This window comes from Sarcophilus harrisii, chromosome 3, assembly GCF_902635505.1.
Source record: "Sarcophilus harrisii chromosome 3, mSarHar1.11, whole genome shotgun sequence".
NCBI lineage: Eukaryota > Metazoa > Chordata > Mammalia > Dasyuromorphia > Dasyuridae > Sarcophilus > Sarcophilus harrisii.
In genome coordinates this window covers 379,271,290-379,292,373 of record NC_045428.1, presented here as the reverse complement: position 1 = coordinate 379,292,373, position 21,084 = coordinate 379,271,290, and the positions used below count along the sequence as shown (strand labels likewise).

Here is a 21,084-nt window from a genome sequence, read left to right as displayed (position 1 = left end):
TTCATTGATCTTTCTTCATTTTGTTAATATGTTTTGAGATATACATTTTCCTCTAAGCACTACTTTTGTTGTATCACATTAGTCTTTATTTTCTTAATATAATTTATTGTCACAAAATTTTTATTGCATTTGTAATATACTCTTTGACTTATTTGTTATTAAAATTATATTATTTGGTTTCCATTTAAGCCTGAATTCTTCCTTCAAATATCCCTGTTGATTTTCATTGTTACTGCATTTTACTCTGTAAGGGATATGTTTAATATTTCTGCTTTATAGTATTTAATTGAGTTCCTTATATGAGCTCCTATACCACATTCACTTTTTGAAAAGTTGCCATTCAAAGCTGAAAAATAATTATGCTCTTTACAATTCCTACTCAGTAGTCATCAAAGTCCTTCATACCTATTTTTAAACTGTACATATTAAATTATTTTTTGTGTCTAGATTTAAAAAATTATTCACATAACAGACCCTGATGATTACTGTTTTTTATTTTATTCTCCCCATAGATTGATTAGTTTTTCCCTTAAGAATTTAGATATATAATGATGTAGATGATTCACATACATTGAGTATTGTTATTTTTCCATTGATAAGTAGTATGGCATAGTGGGTAGAAGTCCAATCTTAGAAGAATTATGACTTGGGTGCATACTTCTAAAATTATAGTTGATGAATTGGCATGTACTTTTAGTAACCAATAGACACACCTGAAAGAAAAGTCATTTAAGATGAAACCAGCCAATCATTAAACATTTATTCAGCACCTCCTATATTCTGGGTACTGTGTTAAGTGCTAGGGATACAAATACAAAAAAGAAAGGCAGACCCTGTCTTCAAGGAGCATATAATCTGATTAGATAAAACAATACACGAAAAGAATCCAAAAAGTGGGGATGAGGGATGAGGATATACTTGGATCAAAGTTATGATGGAAAAGAATAGTATTTACAAAACATTCCTCACCATCAATCCAGGGTATACTTATAAACAGAAATTTGGAGAAGTGGGTACACACATAGAGTGAAATGGGAGTGAGTTATATGTGTAGGGAACTCATGTAACCAAAACATTTCATATCACTACTACTGTACAGCCTGAATATTCTTTCTGCTCAAGATGTCTTTATACTTAATTCCCCCTTGTAGAAGTAGCGCTCTGCTGGGTTCATCTTTCATCTGGGGTCCTGAGGCCTCTTTGCTACATCTTGAAACCCAACATCCCATTGTATTTTCTCTAAACTTCATAGCTGACTTTTCTCTCTTGCCCAGGATCACAGGAAAGAGAATAAATAAATTTATTCCATGCTACCCTGTAGTAAAGATGAAAGGAAAAAAAATAAAGAGTGATTCCCTCTCAAGAGCAGGGCTCTTCCAGAAGTGGCTCTCTACTGCCAGACATCATATCTCAGCAACGTCTTGCCTTAATTTTGTCCAACAAGTCACATCAACTTGAATTTATTAAACATCTGTTATGTGCCAGGCACTATGATAAACATCGATGATATAAGCAAAGATACAGACAAAGAGCTCAGAACCTAATGGGGTGACAGCATGTTAAAAAAAATGTTCACACAAGACAGTAAATTGGAGGTAATCTCAAAAGTAAAGTACTTATTTACTCCTTAATATTTTAAGGAGAACCACGAAAAGCTTCTTGCAAAAGATGAAATTTTAGCCGAGACTTGAAGGAAGCCAGGAAGTAGGGGATAGCCAGTGAAAATGTACAATATTGGAAGACTTGTGCAGGAACAGAAAAGAAGGGCCTGGTTATAAAGACCCAAATCGGGTTTTATATTGGATTCTGGAGGAAATCAGGAATCACTAGAAGTTGTCAGACCTATACTTTAGGAAAATCAGTTTGGTAAATAGAGGATGGACTAGAATGGGAAGAGACTTGACCCAGGAATACTCATTAACAGGTTACTGAAGTCCTGATATTAAAGGCCTGCAGAGGGTGGTAGTACTCAAAGAAGAGAAGTGGCCAAATACAAGATATTAGATAAGGGAGACAGAGAAACAGTAAGGAGTTATGGATGACACCTAGGTATCAAGCCAGGGTTACTGGGTATATGATGGTACCCTAAAAATTAATAAAGAATTTAGGAGGCATGGAGGCTTTGAGTAGAAAGATGACATAATAAGTTTAAGATATCAGGAGAAATATAATTAGAGATTTAATAGCTATATGGAAATAAGACTGGAGATTAAGAGAGAGTTTAGAGTTGGATAAATAAATGGGAGAATCATCTGCATGGAGAGAAGGTAATTGAATCTTTTGGAGCGGATGATTTCAAGCACAGAAGAAGAGAGGTCCCCTGGACATAATTCAGTATATTTGGTTCTGGACATATCCTTTTCTATTATGATTCAGTATTCTCCAGAGGTCTATCATATCTTACTTTTTAAAAATTCTATTTAGGATTTTTATTTCTTTTTTTAACCTTTAAGAATTTAGATGCTGTACCATTTGGAACATATATGTTTAGTATGTCAGTGGATCCTTTTAGCAGAATTTCATATATATCCCTTTTTATCTCTTTTAGTTAGGTCTATTTTTGCTGTTGCTTTTTTAGTGATTATGATTGTGACCCTTTCCTTTTTTTTTACTTAAATTGAAGCAAAATAGATTCTGCTCCAGCACCTTATTTTAACTCTGTGTGTATTTTTCAGTTTCAATTGTGTTTCTTATAAGCAATATATTTTTGGATTCTGGTTTGAATTTTGGTTTCTAATCCATTCTATCCTTTTCTGGATCACATTTTATTCTCTTCTACTTTTTCTTCTTTCCCTCTCTAGAAGATTATTTTGCTTTTGTCTAATCTCTTTCTTGATCTACATTTTCTCTTATTGCCTCTTATTTCTCCTTATCCCTTTCCCATTTTTTCTCCTTCAACTTAAATGTATTTTTATATTCAGATGTGGGGGTATGTTTATGTGTATTCTTACTGTTTTTTGACTATTTCAGAGGAGAGTTAGGTGGAGGTGTCACTTCCCCCCATCCTCCTTCCTTATTGTATACACTTCTACTTGCATTCTTCACATATGTGACATACTTTTTCTCCCTTCCTTCCTTTCTCAGTGTATTCTTCCTCATCCTTTACATTCTTTTTCTTTAAGTACATCAAAAACATGACAGATTCATTTCCACTCTGTGAAATTAAATTCCTTCTATGACATCTTCTAATGACATAGTTCTGAGGGGCTACATATATACTCTCCCTTTATAACAGTGTAAGCAATTTAACAGTGATACTTTATGACTGCATATCCATGTTTACTTTTCTATGATTCTCCTCAGTCCTGTGTTTATAAAATGTTAGATTTCCTACTCACCTCAGGTCTTTTATTTGCAAAATGCTTGGAAGCCCTTTTATTTCATTAACAATTTATTTTCCCTCTTGTAGGATTATATTCAGTTTTCTGGGGAATATATTCTTAGTTATAAGCTTATATTCTTTTATCTTTTTGAAGATCATTGCAAGATTTCTGCAGTATATACTAGCTAAAAATATACCAGGTAAATAAAACAGTAAAACTTGAAAGGATGTCAAAGGAATAAGCTTAGAGAAAGAGGAAACAAAACTTTCACCTTTTGCTGATTGCATAATGATTTACTTAGAAAACCCTAGAAGTTGAACTAGAAAACTAATTGTAATAATTAACAATTTAAGCAAAGTTGTAGAATATTAAATAAATCCACACCAAAAATATATATGACCAGCAGGATAGATAGATATATCCCATTTAAAATAATTAATGATAGTGTAATATATCAGAATTTTTTTCTGCCATGACACATAGAGGAACTATTATGAACATAGTTACAAAATACCCTTTACATAAATAAAGATATCTAAATAATTGGAGAAATATTGTTTTACATTAAGTCAAGCCAGTATAATAAAAGTGATGTTGTTATCTGAAGCATACCTCTAAATTACCAAAGGCTTACTTTGGAGATCTAGAAAAAAAATAATAACAAAATTCAATGGAAAGAACAAAAAATCAAGAATATCAAGGTAGTTGGTGGGGGAAAAAATGGGAGGAAGGGGGCCTGGCAGGACTAGGTCACAAATATAATAACAAAGTCACAATTGTTTAAAAAAAAATTGATTAGAAGAACAGATTGGGTATACAGTATACAAAAGCAAATGAACACAGTATACCTACTAAACTCAAATACTGTTGATGTACCCAACGATCTCAGCTTTTGAAGCAAGAACTCACTCTGACAAAAACTGTTGGGAAAACTGAAAAATAGTCTGGCAGAAACTAGTATACACTAACATCTCTTTTTTTTTTTTTTTAACCAAGACAAAACTCCAAATGGGTACATTATTTAAACAATAAAAACTGATACCATAAATGAATTAAAGTATAAAAGAAATTACCTCCTAGATCAGTGGAGAAGGGGACCTGTTCATGACCAAGTAAAAGATAGGAATGGTCACAGAAGGTAGATGGATAATTATTATATAAAATTAAAGAGTTTTTGCACAAACAAAACCATTATAACTGAAATTAGAAGAAAAGCAAGAAATTAAAGAAAAAAACTTTGCAGAAAATTTCTCTAGTAAAGATCATATTTCTAAGATTAAGAAGGTTGCAAAGGATTGAAAAATGAGTGACAACAGAGAACATGAAGACATGGAATATAGATAGCTTTTTTTTTAAGAAGTTGTCCTAAGAAAGATTAGAGGATGATACCTTTTTTTTTTTTTTTTTTTTTTTTTTTGGAAACTGATGCTGGATTTTTATTTTGTTTTTGCTTTTTTTTTTTTTAATAACTTTTTATTGACAGAACCCATGCCAGGGTAATTTTTTACAACATTATCCCTTGCACTCACTTCTGTTCTGATTTTTCCCCTCCCTCCTTCCACCCCCTCCCCCAGATGGCAAGCAGTCCTATACATGTTAAAGAGGTTACAGTATATCTTAGATACAATATATGTGTGCAGAACTGAACAGTTCTCTTGTTGCTCAGGGAGAATTGGATTCAGAAGGTATAAATAACCCGGGAAGAAAAACAAAAATGCAAGCAGTTTACATTCATTTCCCAGTGTTCTTTCTTTGGGTATAGCTGCTTCTGTCCATCCTTGATCAATTGAAACTGAGTTAGATCTTCTCTTTGTTGAAGAAATCCACTTCCATCAGAATACATCTTCATACAGTATCATTGTTGACGTATATAATGATCTCCTGGTTCTGCTCATTTCATTCAGCATCAGTTCATGTAAGTCTCGCCAATCTAGAGGATGATACTTTGAAGGCATATTAGGATAAAGAGAAGATCTTTTAAGATGGGGAAAACTTGAACATGTTTAAAGGCAATAAAGAAGAAACCTTTGGATAGAGGGGATAATTGAGAATACAATCCGAAGACAGAATGGGATAAAATGAAATATATACATAGGGACTGGCCTCAGCAAGCTAAAGGTTCACTTCTTTGTCAGAATCTAAATGAAAGGAAGAGAGTGGGAGAGATGACATCAAGGGATTTTGAAATGAAGAGAATTGAGTAAGAGTTCACATCAAATGGGTTTACTTTTTCTTAGCCAAGGAAAAGAAAAGATACTCATATAAAAGGATAGAGGAATTCAGAGTCATCCTTATGTCTCATCCTTATCTTGTTTCCTGGACTGAATGTCTATTGTTCAAGAGGAGATGATCCATTACCATAGATTTCCTCTCATTCCAGCTCACTTCTTCAAGTGATCTTGGACCTGAACAATCCTACCTACCCTGCTGTGAGTCATTCTTTGAGTAACCAGGGTGAGCTTGCAGCCTGGGAGCAGTAACAGTAGATACATATTTTTAAAAATCTATTTTGCCTGCAGGATAAATTGACCAGAAGGAGATGCCAATTTCAAGCTACTTTTATGGAAGTTTTCACAATCAAGTGGGAATGAGAGGTCTGGATTAAATGCTCTTCCTTTTTGCTGATTTTAAAGAATACAATCTAGGAAAGGAAAGATTTTCAGTAATTGAATCATAGGGAATTTTCTTAGTAACTGAGTGACTTTTGTTCTTAACAAGTCATAATTTTATTTATATTTTCACATCAAGAAATAGTAGATTTGCCCTTTCAAGGGACTATTTAACCCAGGACTGCATAATCATTTGCTAGGTGTGTGGTGTTAAAGTGACTTAGTCATATGCAGGTTAGATACTCTCTGAGGTGCCTTCTAATGCAGTTTTTTGATGGATTCCTTAGAATTATTATCTCTTGCCAGAAAGTTTAAATATCATAAACAGTTTTTCCCTCTGGTTACCTTTTCAGTTAAACTGATTGACTACTCTACAATTTACACATTACTTATATTGCATTATGTGTAAAGTTATCAGTGTGGGCACTCCCTCTATCCACACAGACTGTAATTCCTCTGTAACTGTAGGCTTCATGAATTCTCTGATCACAAAACTTATTTCCTGTCCCAACAATTGCTGGTCCTCTCTAAACTTAGTGTCAGGTTCTTCAGTGAGATATAGTCCATCCATTACAAGGACTATATTGGAGCCTTTGCCAGAATGTGTGCATGCTAGTGTAGCGTTCAGGAATCTGAAGGGGTCAGTTCATTACAATGGTGAGACAGTAAACTAGGAAGTAAACTTATTGGAAGAGTTTTTAAAATTAATCTTTCAAATGTGAGCAGAATATTCAATCTTTTCCAATTGTATTTCTAGTAACTCTAATTTGTTAGTCTTTAAAAATAATTCCTGAGTCCTGTAATTTTTACCAAGTCTTTACACAAATTTTGTTGCTGGTCATGAATTCTAATGACTTAAACATCTCGAATATTTTAAAATGGTATCCAATTATCTTTATATTTGGGCACAATAGGAGTTATTCTGATCATAGATGGTTAATACAAAGACCAAGTAATAAAGATGTTTGACTTGATTTATTCTTTGTTAATCAATAATTATATAGTAAAGTGACATTGTCTTTTATGGCTCTAGCAGACTATATCTTATTTTTGTTTTATGTCTTTGTTTTCACCTGATGTTTCTATTTCTCCTTTGTGACCTAGCCTGATTTTCATTTTATTGTTATTCGAATTTGTCTCTTTAGATATCTCCATGTGTAATTGAAAGTCGCTGCATTTCCTATTCTTTTTCCAAACAGGTACAGTTTACAAGCCTGGCATGCATCACACTGCTAGAATTATTTCTGGTTTAAATTTTAAACATATTTAACAAGATCATTTTAGCCTGATCACAGCAAAAAAAAAAAAAAAAAAAAAAAAAAAACAGCCTATAGAAGTCAAGCTAATTTGTTCTCAATCCTTTTTTAAAATTAGAAATACACATTCCTTGAAATTTTCTTTCTGTAGGTAATTATTTTCATAAAATGTGGTGTGTTTTCTTAAAATTAATGAAAAATTGTAAACCATAAAGTGAACATTTCAGCCAGCTGTGTTAAACTATCTTCCCCAAAGAAATTTTGATTTGGTAATTGCTTTAATATATTTTCCAAGGTTTTACCTTTTCATTTCACCTTTTATATAACTTCAGTATTATGAATTAAATATTATAATGTTAAGATTAGCCTCACCCATATATGTTTGTCCTATGCTTATAATTAAATTATATTTTTTCAGTTAATTGGATAAATGCAAGAAAATGAAAACATTAGGAATATTTTTTATTTGCTTGTTATCTTTTCTGGGGCAGAGTCTTTTTTGGAAATTTATAAACCATGTAAATCTTTCAAAGACCCAGTGGCCTCACCCCACTGCTCAGCAGGTGCTACAGAGATATCTCATGTTACCTTATAAATTAAACTACCATTTATAAGTACTGTGAAATTTTACAATGAATTAAGTAGTATCATTTGTAATGGATGATGTGGATTTATTTATTTTCACTAATTGGTAAAATTTGGCACAGCAACAATAATGCACTTAGTGGTCTAAAAGAAGTAATGTGTAATGCACTCAAAGACAACCTTATACTTAGGTGGCAGCCCACACAGTGTATCTTGTAAGGTGCCCCAAGGTCCTTCTGCCTATCCAAAAACAACTTCTTTGCTAACCCACTTTTCTGTTTAATCAGAAATTTTACAATTAATTTCAGGAAAATTATTTTTGAAAAGCCAAAGTTAAAATTCACTTCTTACTGGAGAGGAGGAAAGTTCATGGGGAAAGGAGATATTCTCTGCCCAAGTCTTCTTCTTTCATTAATGCATGTTAAGTTATTAGGTTGGTTGCCATCACCATGGAAGCAGAGAAACAAAAAGGCTAATTTTTTTTAGTGGGAACATATGGGTGAGGGAGACCATCAGTCTGTCACCAAGAACTTATTACTTTGGGAATACAAAGAAAAATGTAAAGCTTTCCCTGCCTTCAAGGAACTTAACTGGGAAGCATAGAGGCAGGCCTGATCAGATGTGAGAATAGGAATATCATTGGGCTGCCAGAGATAACCAGAGTGGAAGAATTAGCAAGATAATATTGGAAGAAATAATTAAGATAAAAAATCAGAGCCTCGCCAGCCCAGGGACTAAATTGAACTGAATGCATAGAACAAGGGCTTTTTCCATGCCTCTTGTTCCTCATCTTCTCTGAGATTATCCTTTACTAAAGTCTCCCCTTACTTCAACTTTATAGCTATTCTGGAAGTATTAAAAACAAAAATGCAAACATGAATATGAACTCTATAAATGAAATGTCTAGCTTATTAGTAGATAAAGTTATTAACAAGTGGTTACTTTTATTAAGAGTGCCACGAAAGGGACAGCTAGGTGATGCAGTGGATAGAGCACTAGCTTTGAAGTCAGGAGGACCTGAGTTCAAATCTAACCTCAGATACTTAACACTTGCTAGCTGTGTGACTCTGGGTAAGTCACTTAACCCCAATTGCCGGGGGTGGGGGTGGGGGTGGGGGTGGGAAGGAAGAGTGCTAAGAAACTCCAAAAATTAAACAGAAATCCAGTAAGAATATTATTTTGCAAGTTGGCTGTTGCCTTATAAGTCCTCAAAATTAAAATGAGACATGACATATGTGGAAATGAACTTTGCATTTTTTTCTAAACATTCCTACATTCTGTGTATAAATGGGAGAGTGACAAGGAAGCATTTGAAGAAGATAGAAGATTTTGTTTAAGAATAATAATTGAAAAATGTTTATATTTGAGATTTTAACTTTATAAATTTTGTGACCAATAAGATCTTAGAAAAAAGTGTGTTTGGGACAGGTATGTGGTGCAATGGATAGAGCACCGATCCTGGAGTCAGGAGGACATAAGTTCAAATCCAGCTTCAGACATCTGATACTAGCTGTATGACCTTAGACAGGTAGCTTCATCACAATTGCTATTTAAAAAAAAAAAAAGAAAGAAAGGCCAAAAACCCGAAAGAATGTCTTCAGACTTCGGGAAATTAAAATTGAGTGTAATGAGTGCTTTTTCATTCATTTATTCCTATTAACATAATGTTTAATATTTGCTATAAGCCTTTCTTTTTCTCCCCTCTGTCAGTAAAAGAGAAAAAAAAAAGGGCAAAGAGAGCAGAGATGGTAATGGAAAGAAATAGTATTAGGGGAAAAAAACATAAAATTGAATAATGTTGAACTCTGTCATTATTGTCATATTCCCTTAGTCATGAAAATATTGACTTAAGACCATAAATGAAGTTGTTATATTTTAGTTTTCTTGGGAAGGTAGTGTGTGTCTGTGTATATAGTTAGTTAACTATATAGTTATATAAAACTATACAATTATATACAGAATTATATGTATACATAACAATATTGTGTATAACTATGTAGTTAACTAGTTTTATAACATATAAGTTATGTTTATATAAAATTATGTATTGTTAGCTACCCACATATTTTCATTTATTTATACAACAAAATTGAGGAAAGAGACTATTTTTTCAAATACATTTATATTTTCTGTTGAATTTGGCAAATCATTAATTAACCTATGGTCAAAAAATTTTTTTTGATAGCTATATTTCAGTATAATTTGTTTCCTTTGTAATCTTTTGTGTTTTATGCATTTAAAAAATTCTGAGAAATGATTGAAAGTCTTCACCAAAGTACCAAAGTAAAATCCATGATACAAAAAAGTCCAAGAACCTCTGATATAATACTAGAAATTTCAGTGGAAGTGCTATCTTGTAATTGTAGAGAGAACTTCATCACTTGGGAGCTATCTATATTGAGGAAATCACAGGTCCAGTCCATAATCTGGTCCTTCTCCTATTTCAAAGGCCATATTTATTAACAAAATTATATATGAATATTTCCAAAGTAATATTTAACTTTTTCTTAAAATTTTAGATTCATTTGAGTGGATTTCTTCCAAAGCTTGATTCTGATCATTCCTTGACAAATCTTTCAACTCCAGAAAGGAGTTTTATTTTTATAAATAATCGACCAGTACATCAAAAAGACATCTTAAAGGTAAAGGAAATTTTTTTTAAAAATCTGGTACAAGAATCAAAACTAGATATATTTTCATTTACAAACAGACTAAATCTTTATTTTATGGGGACTAGACTTCTTTTTTTTTTTAAACCTCCTTTGATTCATGAAGCCTAATTACTTTGGGGCTTTGGACTTTGATCATCGTTGTTTGTTTAAATTTTCATAAGCAATTCAAAGTCTGTCTGTAAAGGAACTTTAGGATAGAAATATTTTATCCGTTTTATGTTTTATCTGTCATCACTTCATTTCTTTGATAAATGTGGTCCTATACTCATTATTTTTAAATTGATTTCACCCTATTTTACAGTTAACTCTAATTTAAATTTGCTACATATATTTGTAGTTAATTCGACACTACTACAATGAGAAATGTCTAAAAGAGTCAACTCGTTCTTATCCAATCTTCTTCATGAAAATTGTTGTGCCTACAGCAGATGTGGATGTAAATTTGACTCCTGATAAAAGTCAAGTATTATTACAAAATAAGGTAACATAATTTCATATATATTCTTTCTGTTGTTGTTGTTAAGTCTTGGAAGAAGAATTTGATTGAAGTTTATAAACTTCTGAAAGGTATGACTAAAGTAACTTTTATCCCATCAGATCCTGGAACTTAGAGAAATTGAAGTTAAGTTTAACTCTCCTTCTTAATATAATTTCACAGTGCTTTCTTTAACTCTTCTTTTCTTCTGCTTATAATCCTTTCTGTACTCTGTATCAGGAGAGAGAAAATAGAAAGATAAGAAAAGATAAAGGAGGGAAGAAGATGAGGAAAAAGAAATAACATGTGAAAGAAGGTATCCTTTGAAGTTTGAAAATGATAGTTTTAGTATAAATGAAAGGAAGTATTAAATTTATGGAACTCATTACTCCAAAGACCAACTGCTATAGATTGAAAAATACAAATAGATTAAAGAAGACATATATAAATTCATTGATTCATAACAGGTTATTTGGGAAACTTAGGAATGACTGCTAAGCTTAATTCTTAACCTTTTCTGTGGATTTCATGATGAGTAATAATGCCCTTACACAAAACATCCTTAATGTCATTTTCAAAAACATAATACTAGGCTACATGACCTGTGAAACTGACCTATTAATTTTTTTTTGGTATGGTTAACCATATTGACTTTATAATTTTTGATGCCTAGATGTATCTCTCTAATTTGTACATTAAAAGGTAAGACATTATAAAACTCATAAGAGTCTTAAATATCAAAATGGGGTTTAGAAAATCATTCTATAGCCACAAGTTTATATAGAGATGGATGTTCTTTTATTTTTGTCATGTTTTCTACACAACTATTAATTATTTTATAAATGATTTCCTCTAACATTTGATGACTTTTGTTTTTAGGAATCTGTTTTAATTGCTGTTGAAAATGTGTTGACATCATGGTATGGACCACTACCTAGTACAAATTCTCGTGAAAATAATAAAGCAGATGTTTCCTCAGTTGACATGGCTGTTAACAGAACAATACTAACAGATGTGCATGTTAATAAAATGGAATCATCTGGAAATAGTTATTCAAATGTTGATATTTCAACTTTTTCATTCCAACATGAAATGCAGAATTGTGAATCAGGAAATAACACCGAGGTCTGCTTAAAGCATCAGATAACTTCTCGTGATAATTCTCATGATTTTGACAGTGAAAATGATAGTACTGATAAAGCAAATAAAAATACATGTCAGGATGTCTTTATAAATAATTTTTCTTCATGTAAGGATAACCAAGGCCAACATAGTGAAATGTTTACTCTAGATGCTCCAAAGCACATTCACTCTACAAATGGTAGTGGAGACAGACCTATTAATGAATTGGAAAAAAATGAGGAAGCAACATTATCTGAAAGGTCTTTTGAAATCTGTGCAGATGATTGGAGTAAGGGAAGTGCATTTAAAAATCCATTTGGAAAGAACATTGAACCTGTGAAAATTTGTATGCCACCAGCAAAAGATTTAACATCTGATGTAAATATAAATTGTAATCAACAAAATGTTGAACAGAAGAGTCCCAGTAAAAGCCCCAATAAAAAGAAATCAAATGTGATAGATGATAAATATGGGCAGCTTACAGCCTATGATTTAATTAGCAACCGAGTAATTAAGAAACCCATTTCAGCAAGAGCTCTTTTTATTCAAGATCAGCGTTCAAAATTTCTCAGTGAAAATTCAAAGACCTGTGTAGAGGATATGACAGCAGAAATTGAAGAACTGTGGAAGACATTGAGTGAAGAGGAAAGAATGAAGTAAGTTTCCAGATCTTACATGTGACCAGAATGCTTAGTTGTTTCCATTCTATATGACTCATTAGGTGAAAAAAATAAAATAAATATTAATTACTTATGAAAAAAGAAAATGGAAAATTATTTTCTGGCAGGTCTAGGATCCCTTTCTGGCATTACTTTGTTTCTAATTTTCATTTTTTATTTAGTACAGGACCTTACTGTTTTCTGATTTAAGTTTGATGTTAGAGATTTTCCATTCTGCTTTTCAATTTAAAAACATCACTTTCTTTATTGTTTATTTTGCTTAGATGATATGTTATTTCACTAAGACTAGAATGTGACATTAATCTAGACAACTCAAGAGTTAATATCTGAATATTCTATGTCATTGCATATTGTAGTATAATTCTAGCTTAATTATATTTTGTTATAAAATTAGAAACTTTTAAAATTATAAATCAACAGTACTGTTTATCAGTCTCTGAATAGTAGCTACCCAATATAACTAAGCTTAGATGTCACCGTTTTAAAATTAGATGAGCAGAGTAAGTATTGAGAAAATAAAATAGCGTGATGTTCTTTACTGATTAGGACAGAAATGTTTAATCTTTTTCTGTGTCATGGTAATCTGGTGAAGCCTATATACTCCTCAGAATGTTTTTAAATGCATACATAAAGTGCATGATAAAAAATGAAATATAATTATCAGGATATTTTTTTTTTAAAGTTTATAGATCTCAAGAACCTCTGTTTTGCCTTTTTGATATCAAGATGTTTACAGATAGTCAAATATTTGAAGATAAAATGTTTGAAATATTTTTTTCCTAACCTAAGATGCATGCATATACAAATATTTGTATGTGTATATATACTTGTGTACATATGTGTGCATGTGCATGCATGTCTACATACTCTTGTGCAAATACCTATATAAACATACATATGGCACATCCTAAATTTTTAATATGAATAAAATTCTCATTAAAAAAAAACCTAAACCTAGAATTAGAAGACAGAATTACTATTTTACTCATTCTATATTTCTATATTTCAGTGTTTAAAAAAAAAATCTTTTCTATATAGAATCAAGAACTCTGCTAATTCTGTTTTTTGTGTAGCAGTCACTGATATCCAATATTTTAGCAAATTACCAAAATCTAGTAAATACTTCCTTTTAAGTTTTTATTCTTTCCCATTCATCCTTGTATATTGTAGGCATTATATATCCATTTGTTCAAGTGTCCCAAGAAATCTCAGTAACAGGAAAGGGGTGTGTGTGTGTGTGTGTGTGTGTGTGTGTGTGTGTGTGTGAGTGTGTGAGCTTTTTTTCATGAGAATCATCCTGCTGTAGGGAATTCTCCTGCATCATTGGCTAGCCGAGCTCCTAAGGTAAAAGCTGACTTTTCTTAGAAATTAGTTTTGATCAGGCAGGGTACCAAACTAAGAGAAAAAAGTTTTTCTGTAGAGCCATTGTGCATCTTTTCCATTTTTGGCTTATGTAATAAAAATTTTAACCTCGTCTTTTTCCATTCCATCTTCCTCCTTCTACATTTATTCCTGCTTAATAGCCAGGTAGGGAGAAAAATTTAAAGTTTTTGTTATATTTTTTTCCCCTTGAGGCCATGATATAGTGTTTTAACATTTCAGAATGTATTCGTTCTCTTTGTGGGGATAAAGTCACTTAAAGCAAGTCCAGGTTCTGTATATAATATGTTTTAATTTGTTGCTTCAAAGTATTTTCTTTCTTATGAACAACCAGAAGACAATTATGCAACTAATGTAATTCTTCCATGGAACAATGTAGATCCCTAACTTATAAAGTCAGCAGTAATCGCTCCTTGTCTATATACATGGACCATTAGGGATTATGTGAGTTTTTCTTTATAGAGTTAAAAATTTGTAAATTAGAAAATAATGAACTACCACAGAATTTTTAGTTTTCCTGGAAAGAAGTGGTGTGGAATTTTTTGTAAGTCTTCAAAGAATTAATAGGAGCTTTAAGGCCTAAGTGAGTAAATGTAAAAAGTAACATTTATTATGTTTCATGCTCCATACTAATCATTAAGGATAAAAAATAGAAACAATACAAATCCTGTCCTAAAGGAGATTACTTCTGCCACATTCCCCAATTAAAATGTAAAGAAGTGTGGTGTTCATGATGGGGCTATTGTAGTCTAGAAAGTTGTAGGGATTGTCAGAGGAGTAAACTGACATACCAGATGAGGGAGATGTGCTGGGAGGAGAGGAGGAGTTGATCAGAGGGTACATGAGACAGTAACATGGCAGGTAAGAGAGGGTTAGAAAGCAAAGCAAAGTATGGCCAGAGCTAGCTATGATGTAGCGGGTTGTGTGAAACATTCACCAGTAAGAATGATAGGGTTTTAGGGTGAAAGTTTCAACACTATTTCAACTTGAAAGTTTTAATTCAAGGTGAGCCTAATCCCAGAGACAGGGCAGAAAGCAAGAAGACATCTTTCCTAAATGCCATATCTAAACACTTTGTTTATCTGATAAAAAGAAAAAAACACCTCCAAAAAACTTTAAGTAAAATTTTCTTTAAAATGAGAGTTCTAAAAATATAAGTTAACCTTTTAGTTAAAGATTTTAGCCTTGAGAAAAATAATAAATTGGGCCACCTAAATGTAGCTTTAGTGATGAATAGAAAGAAAAAGAACATGAAAACTCACTTGGATCTTCTAGTTTTATAGTCTATAATTTACTTTAATTTTCAGAGATTTTTTTCCCCCTACATAAAAGAGATTACTGAATTAATCAATTCAGTTAGGAAAGGGAGGAAGAGAGAGAGAGAAAGACAGAGAGAGAGAGTGTGTGTGTGTGTGTGTGTGTGTACACATGTAAATGTGCACAGGTACATGTGCCAGAAGACTTGAAAAGTAGAAAAGGAGCAGGTTGTAAAGAACTTTTTTTGATGCTGGAGAGAAAACAGAGCAAGGAAGTAACTTAATTAGACTGACCTGCCTTAAAATAACTATGTGGATGATAAGTTGGAATGTTAGATAGACTTAAAACAGAAAAACCAATCAAGAGATTATTGCAGTAGTCCAGGTGAGAGGTGATGAGAGCCTGAACTAGGGTGGTAACTATGTATGATGTTGAGTAGAAGTAACAAGATATGGCAACTGCTGCCATATGAGGAATGATTGAGAATGAGGAGTTGAGGATGACATTGAGGTTGTAAACCTGAGTAACTGGAAGAATGGTGATGTCTTTGACAATGATAGGAAATTTGGAAGAGGTATAGTTTTGGATAAAGAGTAAAAGATAATGAGATTCTTTTTTTGAAATGCCTTTAAAATAGTTTGAAATATGATGTATACTGTTGGTGACTAGGCTTAGGAGAGTGACTAGAATTCTGTTTTTTCTATATCTTAGGAGCTTATGAGATCACTAAGAGAGAATGTAAAAAGAATAAAGAGGATCCAGGACAGAGTCTTGCTGAACACCCATTCAAGATATATCTTGAGTGATGAGCTAACAAAGAACACTGAGAAGAAGCAGTCATGTAAAAAAAGAAAAGGTAGAGAAACAGTATCACAGAAACCCAGACTGCAGAGAATATCTAGGAAAATGTAGTCAGCAGTATCAAATGCTTCAAAAAGGTCAAGAAGGATGAAAAGTAAAAGATTTATTAGATTGATGAGGAAATGAGAAAAGGTCCATTACTTTTGCCAATTAAAAAATCATCTGTAACTGCTGAGAGAAATGTGATAAGGAGAGATTACAAAGGATTAGAAGAGAGTGAGAGGAGAGGAAGTGGAAGTATTAATTGTAGACTTTTTTTCCCAAGAAGTTAAGCTGAGACAGGGAAGAAGAATATAGTACAATAGCGATGGGATCTGGTTAAGAATTTTTAAGTATGAGAAGACTTGGAATTGTTTGTAAAGTAGAGAAAAGGAACCAGTAGAAGACATGGAAGATTAGAGTGATGGAAGGGATGATAATAGAGGCAGTTTACTGAAAAAAGAAGGGAAGGGAGGGGTTCAAAAGTACTTGTAGAGGATTTGACTTGGTTAGGAAATCTACTTCTTTAACAAAGCCTAGAAGAAAGGGGGAGGGGGAAGCTTAAGGCATCTGAGATAAGGAGAAATAGTTGTCAGAAGTGGAGGAGAGAAGAGTTCTGGCAAATAACTTTTTTTCAATAAAGTGTTAGACAAGGGCCTCAAGTAAGAGGGTGGCAGAGCGGATGATGTTGAAAACTTTGAAAAGAGTTAACACTTCCTAGCTGTGTGATCCTGGGCAAGTTACTTAATCCCAATTGCCTCAAGGAAAAAAAAAAAAAAAAAAAGAAGTGTGTTATTTTTTGGAGGGAGCAGTTATCCATACCTGGTGTAGCATTTTATTTACACTCATCCTCTGACCTCTGCAGCATTTGACATTGGTTACTAGTAGATATCTTTGAAATTCATTCCTTTGTTGACTTCATGCTACTGGTTATCTTTCTACCACCTTCCTGATCACTCTTTTTAATATTTCTTTCCCCTCCATTAAGTGTTCCCTTAAGATTTTACTCTTGAATTTTCTTTTACTTTATTACATTTTACTTTTCTAATACATGCAAAAAAGATAGTTTTCAATATTCACCTTTGTAAAACCTTGAGTTCCAAATTTTTTTCCTTCCCCAAGACAGCAAATAACCAGATATAGATAATTAGACATGTGCATTTCTTCTAAACATATTTCCATATTTGTCATGTTTTATAAGAAAAATCAAATCAAAAGGGAAAAAAAAACATGAGAAAGAAAAAAAGCAAAAAACAACCACAAAAAGTGAAAATACTATGCTTTGATCCATATTCAGTCTTCATAGTTCTCTCTTTCTGAATGCAGATGGCACTTTCCATCATAAATCTATTGGAATCTCTTGAATCACCTTATTGTTGAAAAGAATCAAGGCCATCACAGTTGATCATCACAAAATCTTGTTGCTGTGTACAATGTTCTCTGGATTCTGCTCACTTCACTTAGCATAAGTTCATGTAAGTCTCCCCAGGCCTCTCTGAAATCATCCTGCTTATTATTTCTTATAGAACAATAACATCCATAACATCATATACCATAAGTTATTCAGCCATTCTTCATCTTATGGGCATCCACTCAGTTTCCAATTCCTTGCCATTACAGGAAGATCTGCTACAAACATTTTTGCACATGTGGAACTTTTTCCCGCTTTTATAATCTCTTTGAGATACAGACCCAATAGTGAGACTTCTGGATCAAAGGATATGCACAGTTTTATAACCCTTTAGGTATAGCTGAACTTCTTTTTTTCATTTCCCTGGATCCTCATCTACTTCCCCAGCTATAGCTACCACATCATATTCTGACTCTTCTCTATATGTTTAGTCCTTATTCCCTTCTCTTCATTTCCCGTTAACTTTTGAACACTTCCTTTGGTATCTTATTGTACCTCAAACTTATCATCAGAAATCCCAACTCATTATTTAAAAAATAATACAATAAAAACTACCCTTTTTCTATCTCGAGTCCTCTATTTCTGTTGATAGCACCAGGAATCAATAAGTTTAAAAAACTGAAAATCACTTTAGATGTTTTTCTTTCCTTCTCTATTATCTTCTCACTTTACAGACATATATCAGTTGCCAAATTCTCTTGTTTCGAACTATACAAGAAATGTCACTCAGCCTTCTTTATATTCCAATGCCAACTCTTTAATTCAGTCCCTAATTATCTACTGCTTAGACTATTGCAGTAGCCTTCTCAGAGTTCATTTACACATAAACACACATACAAACACACATCCTTACCCTCTCCAATTTATTCTCTACATTTCTGTCAGTGATCCTGCTAATTTTCAGTTTTCCCCTCCTTAAAAAAAAGTTGTCTCTGATTCTCCTCTACTTATTAAATAAAAACCAGCCAGGCTTTTTTTCTTTTTTTTTAGTTCTCCATAATCTGTCTCTACTTTATTTTTCCATCCTTATTTCTTCTCTCATATGCTTTCTGTTCCAGCCAAACTGAGCTTACCATTACCAAAATAATCCTTTTTTTCCCCCACCTATATACCTTTATTCTTTCCCCGAAAGCTAAAAACACTTCTTTAACCTTCTGTTGAAATTCTTGTCCTCAATTTAGTTAGTACCACTTCCTCTGTTAAGCTATCTTTGAACTCCCCAATCAGAAAGAAAGAATCTCTTATATTTTCATTACCAAAAAACAAACCTCATTTTTTTTACCTCATTTAAAATATTCTCATCTGTGTGCATTGCAACAAACAATATGTCTTAGCTATCTTTGTATTTCCCACAATCCCTAGCAGAGTGTCCTGATATGAGAATCACTTAATAAATCTTAGTTTGAATGTACTGTTACATAGGATACCATTGGGATCCTTTTAAAATATTATCTCATTTGATCCTCAAGACAACCTTTTGAAATAGATGCTGTTACTATATCCATTTCATAATTAAAGAAATCGAGGCTAAATGATTTGCCCAAGGTCATAAAGCTATTGAATATCTAAGACTTGATTTAAACTCAGATCTTCCTAACTTCAGACTCAGTGCATTCTCCACTGCCCCATAAAGTGGTAAATCTACCATAAAAATTCTGCTTTGAATAGCAGAATTGCCAGTTTCAACCCCACAATTTAACTCCACAGTGACAAATGTTTCATCTGTTTCAAAAGGAAACTTAGATATTTTCTCGGTTTTTCCCTTTTGATTCAACAAATGCTTCATCACTTTCTGCACCTCCAGAATTAGGACTTTTACATTTTTTAATGGTTATTATTAGAATTACCTACCTATTTTTATTTAATAAGTAGAAGAGAATTCAGAGACAACTTTTTTTTAAGGAGGGGAAAACTGAAAATTAGCAGGATCACTGACAGAAATGTAGAGAATAAATTGGAGAGGGTAAAACTGAAGGATGTGTGTTTGTATGTGTGTTTATGTGTAAACGAACTCTGAGAAGGCTACTGCAAAGGAAGATGTCAACAATAATTGCAAAGAGTAAAAAGACACAGATAGGTTATAATCTGCATTAAAGTAAGGAGTATTCATATTCCATATGCAATACTTAGGAGAAAAATCTCTGGATAGTAACTTTCATTTTCATCCTACATTAAAGTTAAATTTATTTTGGAGGATATATATGGAAACATGAAGAAATAATTCACAACTTGGAACTAAAGACCTTATTATAGAAAATAAGGGGAAATTTTAAAAATTGATGTCTGAAGAAGGTAGGGAATAATGATTCCAGAATTTTTGCTACAGTTTTCTTGCAGTCTACATAAAACTATCTCGGTTATACTGGTTCCTACCTACCTGCATCCTGAAAGAATTCTAAAGACTGAAACAAAGTAGAAATGCCTTTCCCACTGTAGAGAAGCAAAGGTTCTGTGATGCAAATATAACAGATGTTTGGGGTATCTATATCCCCACACTAGGTTCTCATACCCAAACATGTGGACATCTATTTTCCTCTTTGGGCAGTCTGGCTTCCTCCAACCTGCTCTTATAAGTTACTTAGGTGGAAAATGTCATTTACTTCCAGAGAAAGAACTGTAGAAACTAAAGGTAGATAGAAACATCCTATTTTCATCTTTTTTGTTTTGTTTTTTTCTTTCTTGTGGTTTTTCCCTTTTTTTCTGATTTTTCTTTTCCCCCATGGCTAACACGAAAATGTGTTTAAATTGATTGTGTGTGTGTGTGTATATATATATATATTTGTACCTATATCAGATTTCTTGCTGGGAAAAGTATGTAAGAAAGGGAGGGGAAAAAAAAATTGGAATTCAAAAATGAATGTTGAAAACTATCTTCCATGTGAATTGAAAAAATAAGATATTATTAAAATGAAAAAAAAAAACCCAGATCTACATTCCATGTACCAGGACCATGAAATTACATATGAGATTATATCAGGGTCCTAAGGCAACTCTATTTAGGGGGTACATTCTTCCTCCTATCAATTTTAGCTTTTGATCCTCACTAGTATACTTCCATTTACACAGACCACCTACTCACAATGGTGATACTTTGATATCTTAAACATAATCATTTACTTAGAACAAAGCAAAAGAAATAAAAATCATAGGTACTGCTCATATGAAACAAATGTAGAAATAACAAATACATCACAATTCACATATAAACCTAGATTTCATTCTCTTATAATGGTGAACATAAGTTAAAAGAGTTTGCAATTGCTATGCCCAGTATTTGTGGGTAAGAGTGCACATAGTTTTAGGGAAAAACTAACAGAAAATTGCTAGAAGAAAGAAAACCCATATGTTTAAGATGACTTTTAAGCCTAGACTATAGGATTTTGTGTTATTGGTTCATTCAAAACATTTGCATCACACACACAAAAGTCACTTCTTTTTTAACTGTTCATCTACTGGTCTTCTTCATTAGACAAC

At 32.6% G+C, this 21,084-nt stretch overlaps 1 protein-coding gene across 4 annotated transcripts in view; it reads left to right on the top strand.

The window, feature by feature from the left end:
• PMS1 (PMS1 homolog 1, mismatch repair system component) overlaps positions 1–21,084 on the top strand; it is a 106,482-nt gene that overhangs the window by 71,942 nt on the left and 13,456 nt on the right. For all 4 annotated transcript variants that reach the window (XM_023499335.2, XM_031960317.1, XM_003764059.4 and 1 more), the window contains exons 7-9: positions 10,293–10,415; positions 10,783–10,926; positions 11,800–12,698. In XM_023499335.2, coding sequence (XP_023355103.1) covers positions 10,293–10,415; positions 10,783–10,926; positions 11,800–12,698 — 1,166 coding nt within the window. The remainder of the gene's footprint in view (positions 1–10,292; positions 10,416–10,782; positions 10,927–11,799; positions 12,699–21,084) is intronic.